The following is an 8,217-nucleotide window of genomic DNA, read 5'->3' as shown; positions in this document are numbered from 1 at the left end:
CATGGGTGACTGATAGCAAAGGCAAGAGCCCATGGGATCCAAAGAACTTTGGCTAACTAGATCTAGAATTAGCTGAGTGGCAGGAAGCAGAGGATGATGGTTGGGGTCTTTCGTGACTGAAAGCCTGTGTCCAGTGGGGGTTCTGCAGATCTGCTTTGAGGGGTGCTGTACATAGTATATACAAATATATACAAATGTAGTATATACCTGAATGTAGGAAAGTTGATTAGTAAATTTGTGAATAATACAAAAATTAGTGGGATGGTAAATAGTTGGAGTTTAGCCTTAGAGTACAGGAGGATATAGATAGACTGACCATAACAAATGAATTAAAACCAGAAAGGTGAAACGTGATACATTTGGGCAGGACAAACAAGACAAGGGAATTCATGATGACTGGTAAGTCCCTGACAAACACAGGGATCAGAGGGACCTTGGTGTGCATGTACAATGAACCCTTAAAGTAGTGGGACAAGTATATTAAGTGGTTATGAAGGTACATGGGATACTGGCTTCAATTAGCCAAGGCATATAGTATAAGAGCAGGGAAGTTGTGCTGGAATTGTATAAAACATTGGTTCGGCAACAATTAGAGTATTGTGTGTTATTCTGGAATCCAGTTGGCGATGGTGCAGAGAGATGTAACATGGTGTTGTGTAAGCTGGAAAACTTTAGTTATGAAAAGACAGATTGGTTAGACTAGAGTTGTTTTGCTTCAAACAAGGGAAACTGGGAGGGAGGTGGCATGATTGAGATATATAAGGGGTATAGATAGGATAGGCAGGAAGGAACCTTCCCCCTTGGTGGAGGGATCAATGACCAGGGACATAGACTTAAGGCAAGGGCAGAAGGTTTAGAGGAAATGTGCGAATTTTATTTTCATTCAAAAAGTGAAGGGAATTGAGAATTCAGTGCCTGTAAAATCTCCATAATACTTAATAAGTAATTAAATGTATGCTTGCAATGTCAAGGGCTGGAAAATAGGATGAGAATAGTTATGTTCTTGTCTTTGACCATAGCAGATTAAATTGGTCAAAGGCTGAAAATGTGTTGCTGGAAAAACGCTGCAGGTCAGGCAGTATCCAAGGAGCAGGAGAATCAACGTTTCGGGCATGAGCTCTTCTTGTTGATTCTCCTTGGATGCTGCCTGACCTGCTGCGCTTTTCCAGCAACACATTTTCAGCTCTGATCTCCAGCATCTGCAGTCCTCACTTTCTCCTAAATTGGTCAAAGGGCCTTCATTTCAGTGCTGACAACCTCTGTAACTCTATGGACTGCCTCCAATGCCAGAATATCTTTCCCATTGATAACAGGCCAGAACAGTTCAGAGTATTCCAGTTGCGATCTGACTAATGCCTAGTATTGTTTTAGCAAAACCTTCCCATTGTTATGGTCTATTCCCTTTGAAATAAAGGCCAAAATTCCATTTTTCTTCCCAATTACCTGCTGAACCCTTTAGCTGTTTTGTAATTCATGGATGAGGATTCCCAAATCTCTCTGTTCTGTAGCTTTCTGCAGTCTTTCTCCATTTAAAGAATATTCAGATCCTCTATTCTTCCAGGGCCAGGGTCTGAGCCCAGGGCTTGCTTTTCTTTTTTTTTAGTTTTATAATTTGTTTTCTTTACTTACCTTCTGGAAAGATATCAGGGTTTGCAGCTTGGCAGAGTCTGGGGCCCAAAGCAGGACTTTGGCAGTTGGCAGTAAGATGGAAGCATGGGGGGAGAGATCACACCCAGAGAGGGGAGGAAATGAACCCAGCATGGGGTGGGGATCGAGCTCAGCGTGAGGAAGAGATTGAGCCTTTGTGGGCAAAGTCCAGCATGAAGCAACTACAGGCCCATGGCGAAAGAAAGTCTGTAATGCTGACCTTTTCACTTCATATTCTTTATTTTTCCACTCTATAAGATGATCAATAATTTTAAACTTTTGTACCTAAGATGGCACAAGAAATGGCAACTTTGTACACTTTTTACTGTACTCCTGTATTTCTGACTTGAGTACATATGACAATAAAACCTAATTTTAATTCTAATGCAAAGTACATAACCTCACATTTTCCCATGTTATATTCCAACTGCTGAGATTTTGTCAATTTACTTAACCTATCTGTATTCTCTGCAGATTCAATTGTGTCATTTTCACCACTTGCCTTCCTATCCATTTTTTGTGACATCTGCAAATTTGACTATAGTACATTCACTTTCCTCATCCGGGTCATCCATATATATTGGAAATAATTGTGGCCCCACCACTGATCCTTGTGGTGTTCCTCTGTGTGTCAGCAAGACTGATTTTGATAAGAATTTAAGTTAGAAAATAGCTGTACTGTTGTCTTAATCCTTGACTTTCTGTCTTCTGAACAAGGAACCTTCTCAAGTAAACTGACAACAATGGGAACCAGTCTTGCTAATATTTTACACAATCAGAGAAATGAGATTTGAAATAATGTTGTTGAAAAAGGAAAGATGTCACTGCCTAAAGAGTGTTACTTAAGTAAAATTACCAATACTAACTCATAATTATTCAAAAGCTGAAAGAAAATAAGTTCAGAAAAACAGAATACATTCAGTAGATTTTTTTAAAAAGGTGTAACTAAGGTTTGTGTACTGCATTCTGGGCTGCACCCTTTTGATGCAGAACAGCAAATGTTTATCGTTTGAAAAGGATTAAAGGATCACACCAGAGTTATAGAGACGTACAGCACAGAAACAGGCCCTTCCGTCCAACTCGTCCATGCCGACAGCCATCCTAAAATTAATCTAGTCCCATTTGCCAGCACTTGGCCCATATCCCTCTAAACCCTTCCTGTTCATCTACCCATCCAGTTGCCTGTTAAATGTTGAACTAGTATCCAAATCAATTTAAACAGAAAGTGCTTCAGATTCTTTCCGAATAGCCCGCCCGATGTTTATTAAAAGCTATCATTTGTCAGCTCTTTTAAAACTATAAATTTACATTTTCTTAAGACTTTACGTCACGATGTTTTAAATTTAATAGAGCACTATTGTCAGCTTATTATTAAAGGAGTGTGTTAACGCAATCTACGGTAATCTTAATTTATTCTCTGAAGTTGCGCAGCTTTCAATCTCTCGAAGATGTTGTGCCGGGTGGAATGCAATTCATATTGACGAAATTCGATTTTCGTGGGTTAAGTTTGCATTTCCGGCGTCAGAAGTAGTGGTATAAAAACAATGAAAAATACATGTGGAGAGTACACATTCGAGCCCTCTTTAAAGTAGTGAGCGTTGATTACAGAGAGGCAGTGCCGAGTACAGGTTGTCTCCTTATTACTGTAAAAGGGGACCTAGGTTACTAGTTACTAGCTATTGGTCATCTGCTAACTGTGGATTGGGAATGATAATTGGGCTGGGCGATTTTAAAGAGTCACATAAAAGACCTCATTTTTTACTCGAAGATTTTAAAGAGTCGTCGCCTTCCTGAAATAAATGGCATCTCCCAGATAGATTTCGTTAATCTGAAAACAGCCTTGTGTCAATTGTTCTGAAGAACACACCGAATCTGATGGCGAAAGGATGCGGTTCGAAATCAAAACTTATCACTTTTCATTTTTAAAAAAAGCCATTTTAATGAGAACCTCCATTTGCAAAGGATGGGGAAAGCGAGGTTGACCAGACTTGATTTCACATTGTAGTGATGGACAGCTGTTGCCACGGGAGGGAGAATTCATCCGAGATCCATTTTTAAAATCAAAGTTTAACATTTGATCTTGGTATGAACAGCTAATGTGCCGTGTTACCGTTTTCGATATTTAAGATTTCGCTGAAACATTATCAACTTGCCCTTGGAAACAACGTTCCAAAGTTTGCTAAACGTTGCCCTCTATTAATTATTCGCCTGCATTCGAACTTTCCAATTGTAGCCCAAATAATTACCTGAAATTGTGAGCAAATTAAGCATCTGCTTTCGTTGGCCGACGTGGAGCATTTGTCACTTGCTGGCCTCGCTGCCGAGTTGGTTGGTGGAGCTTTATCATCGAGCACAGTCCACGAGTAGCAGCTACATGTTTGAGAAGTCGCTGGTGCTCTCCCGTCTCTCGAATAATAACGTTCGCAATCCACGTGGTGGCGCAACCAGCTCACATCCAGTTATCAGAGATTTGGGGGAATTTATTAACAGGGGAGAGAAGCAAAGAGGTAACAGAGCTCGGAAGATTTACTGCGAAGCACTATATTTTGTCAATGACGACACATGCACCTATAGCCAGCCGCTGAACTGTGATAAACATTTATGTTATCGGAACACTGTGCAGAGCAACAAAACTACAGCACATTTTTTGGAAATTTTATTCTCGATTTTGACGTGAATGTTGCGACGACAGTCTTTTACAGTTTTAAAATGAGTGTAGGACCAGTATTCAACCCACCCGTCAACACCACTTTCGTAAGAATAAAAGGGTGAAGTGTTGGATCGTTTCGAAACGGACTGAAGTAGATGGTTTTGCGATCTTGCCTGTTTGACAAACAGAGATTGGGACGACCTCGGTGAGTACTTGCAGATGATCGCTGAACGGAGGGTGGAGTGTGTGCAGTTGAGGGGATGTAGGAATCGCAACATGAACTGCGAGCTGGGGCGGACTGCATCGTCCTCACACGCTCAAAACTCCCTGCATCGTGGCGTCTAGAAAGTTGCTGAACATTATTTTATGGGAGAATGGTAGGCAATAGTGTAACTATTGACTTTAAATCACGACTTCCTCGCGGGAGAACAAAACCCAAAGTGCTGCACACATTGGAAATCTGTTCTGGCGGACAGTCGTCGAACTGGTGTCCTTCCCCTACAGACGCTGCCTGACCGGCTGAGTGTTTCCATCATGCTCTGTACCTCTCAGCTATTTTAACCTCTCAGCAGTGATCACAGCTGAAATGGGACTTGGGTGTGTAATAACGCGTAATAATTTGGGAATGACATTCACACCAGTTGTGTGGCTATGTAATGGTGACATTATTTTTGCTTCATTTCTGATCTCTTTAAATTTCTAAGGAACGGAAAATGGATGGCGGGGTGCCGGATATACGGAATGTATAACGGTGGAGGCACGGACAGCCTGGACTGAGGGATATTTTGTCAGAGAAGGTGTTGAAACCACACAAAAAAAAACTCTTCCCCCTTTTGTGTAAAGTGGATGTTTCACACTCTCCGGGACTCCAGGGAGACAACTGAACAGGGACACTTAGAGGGGGTTGATCATTTGTTAACATGCAATGTAAGGCCGCCATAGAATTTTGCCCATCAGCAACAAGGGACGGAGCAATGTTGGGAGTTACTGTTTCCCGGGACACTGCCTGAGGCAAAAGATGTTTAACTGCGGCACGATCATGGAGGTGAAGGTAAACCTAACTCGGGAGAAAGGACGTTGATCAAAGCTCAGACCAGGTGCAGATGGATTGAAGGTAGGCCCTATCTTTGGTTGGAAGACGAGATTTCTCCATGACTGCCCTGTGGTCGGTGGGTCCCCTGTGATTAGCGGGAACAGGTCTGAGTGTGACACAGGAGGAGGGGTAGACACTGTACACGAGGGCTCTTTCGGTGTTTGTGTGCGTGTGTGTTGGGAATGAGGCAGAACACTACCACCATGGACGGCAGCTCGCTGGCTGCTGAGCAGGACTCCTCGTTCCGAGTGCTCACGGGCTGTTTCCTCTCGCTGCTGATCCTCTCCACGCTGCTGGGCAACACCCTGGTCTGCGTGGCGGTCATCCGCTTTCGCCACCTGCGGACGAAGGTCACCAACTTGTTTGTGATCTCGTTGGCCGTCTCCGACCTCTTGGTGGCGGTGCTGGTGATGCCCTGGAAGGCGGTGAGCGAGATCGCGGGTTTCTGGCCCTTCGGCCCCTTCTGCAACGTCTGGGTGGCCTTCGACATCATGTGCTCCACCGCCTCGATCCTCAACCTGTGCGTGATCAGCGTGGACAGATACTGGGCCATCTCCAGCCCCTTCCGCTACGAGCGGAAAATGACGCCCAAAGTGGCTTTCGTGATGATTAGCGCGGCGTGGAGCCTCTCTCTGCTGATCTCCTTCATCCCCGTTCAGCTGGACTGGCATAAGGCGAGGGTCCCCAGTGGGCTACTTGGCAATGCCACCTCCCAGCGCCCAGGAGACAACTGCGACTCCAGCCTCAACAGGACCTACGCCATCTCCTCATCCCTCATCAGCTTCTACATCCCCGTGGCCATTATGATTGTCACCTACACCCGCATCTACCGAATCGCCCAGAAACAGATCCGGCGAATCTCGGCCCTGGAGAGAGCCGCCGTGCACGCCAAGAACTGCCAGAGTAACCGGAGCAGCGCCAGCACTGCGGACATACAGCCCGAGAGCTCCTTCAAGTTGTCCTTCAAGCGAGAGACCAAAGTGCTCAAGACCCTGTCGGTGATCATGGGCGTCTTCGTGTGCTGCTGGCTGCCCTTCTTCATCCTCAACTGCTTGGTGCCGTTCTGTGAGAGCCACGCCAGTCCGCCTCCCCTGCCCTGTGTCAGCGGCAGCACCTTCGATGTCTTTGTCTGGTTCGGCTGGGCCAACTCCTCCCTCAACCCCATCATCTACGCCTTCAACGCGGATTTCCGCAAGGCCTTCTCCACCCTGCTGGGCTGCGGCGCCCTGTGCGCCAGCAACGCCGTGGAGACGGTCACCATCCACAACGGGGTCTCCTCCTACCATCCTGGGCCAACCCTGGAGAAAGCGGAGAACAGCGTCTACCTGATCCCCCATTCGGTGCCCTGCCCTCCAGACACTCCGACAGACCGCAACTGCTGCGCAAAGCTCTCGCCCATCTCCCAGCACGGGGCGGTCAGCCTTCTGTCGAGCAATGGGGACTATGAGACAGACGTGTCCTTGGAAAAGATCATTCCCATTACCCAAAACGGCCAACACAATACCTGACCATGCCGAAATAAAAGCTGCTTTTCAACGTAGTAGAGCCAGTTGGTGTCAAACCTCTTAAATTCGGTTTGTCCATCACTAACAACACACTGCTTACTGTAGTTACTTGTACTTCAAGTTACATATTACAGAGTCCTTCATTTACCCCTATTTAATATTGGAGATTTAATGAAATTAAGCGAGAAATCTGGTTAGATGGCATTCATTGCTATATTCAGTATTGAAGCCCATTCAGTACAAAGCCTACAAAACATCAGTCCTATTTTGTAATATTACCTATGACTGTATTGGAGGAGAAGCCCACTTCATGCACAGTCGAAATCGGTGAATGTGGCCAAGTAGTCAATGTGGAGTATTGTTGCAGCCGTTGAGATGATTTGCAAAACATTCGTTAGAACCTAAACTAGAAGATGGAGTTTTAATAAGTTTTTGTTACCTGTTAATTTCCATTTGCACCCAAATCGTAATTGTAAGATTGATGACAAACGTTGAGAAAGTCCTTTCTTCAACTCAATACTGAACACCCCCAATCTAAGCAACCAGTCAGAATTGGGATCTGTTATGGTCTACCTTTGTTGGCACCTCCTTTAAGTTTCAGTGACTATGTGACATTTCCTGCTGCAGAAAATACATACAATTGCTCTATAGTCAAGATGGGATTCCTTGGCTATGATATGGGAAGGCTTATTGATTTCCAAAGTTTGAAAACTGTATTCAAAATAGAACTATTTATTAACTGATAGAACATCATAACCCGTAATGCTATATACTAAATGTGGGGCTGTGACTAGTATTTAGATTTCTACCCCCCCAAAAAAACTCAATTAATTCCAACATGCTGAGATGTGGGTGAGTTGTATTGTCAGGCAGTAAAGAGTTTGTCCCTTGTTTGTTGAGAAGTAAACTAACTTCACATATCCATGTGTCGTACATTCTGTGCTCATGCCTCAGCTGAAATGCTATCACACCTGTTCCAATTTTATATGTTCTTGCTCTATGTACTGATCATTTATGAAAATTGTAGTTGGTGTGTATTTTCAAAAAGGCAATAATTGCCCTTCAATCAATTGTCTTAATCACCCCGCACCCCTTTACGTTATTGATATATTTTCTCTCTCCCCTCATGCCCACTTCCTTTCATTTCTTGTATTGACAAACCAGTAATGGTAAATGGAATTTGTCCGTTGTGTACTGTTTGGACCGGTACTGTGCACAAGTGTGGAAGCTTGGAAACTATGTTATGTATGGTTTTTCTTCTTTGCTTACCTCAGAACTAGCTAATTTTAAAAAAGGTCACTCTGTGCCTGTGTCATTTTAAC

At 44.2% G+C, this 8,217-nt stretch overlaps 1 protein-coding gene across 1 annotated transcript; it reads left to right on the top strand.

Annotated features, from left to right (window-relative positions):
• The first annotated feature begins 4,151 nt into the window (after positions 1-4,151).
• Positions 4,152-7,815, top strand: LOC132823176 (D(1) dopamine receptor-like). The gene is made up of 2 exons (XM_060836760.1): positions 4,152-4,502; positions 5,002-7,815. Exon 2 carries the CDS (start codon positions 5,573-5,575, stop codon positions 6,896-6,898), a length of 1,326 nt encoding a protein of 441 aa, XP_060692743.1. The 5' UTR covers positions 4,152-4,502; positions 5,002-5,572; the 3' UTR covers positions 6,899-7,815.
• The last annotated feature ends 402 nt before the right edge of the window (positions 7,816-8,217 follow it).

Source organism: Hemiscyllium ocellatum, chromosome 16, assembly GCF_020745735.1.
Source record: "Hemiscyllium ocellatum isolate sHemOce1 chromosome 16, sHemOce1.pat.X.cur, whole genome shotgun sequence".
In the NCBI taxonomy this organism is placed as follows: Eukaryota; Metazoa; Chordata; class Chondrichthyes; order Orectolobiformes; family Hemiscylliidae; genus Hemiscyllium; species Hemiscyllium ocellatum.
The sequence above is the reverse complement of the archived record's forward strand: the minus strand, read 5'-3'. Positions and strand labels throughout refer to the sequence as shown.

Bases quoted from the DNA above. Each gene is read 5' to 3' on its own strand.
- LOC132823176 (XM_060836760.1), top strand. From the start codon at position 5,573: ATGAGGCAGAACACTACCACCATGGACGGCAGCTCGCTGGCTGCTGAG.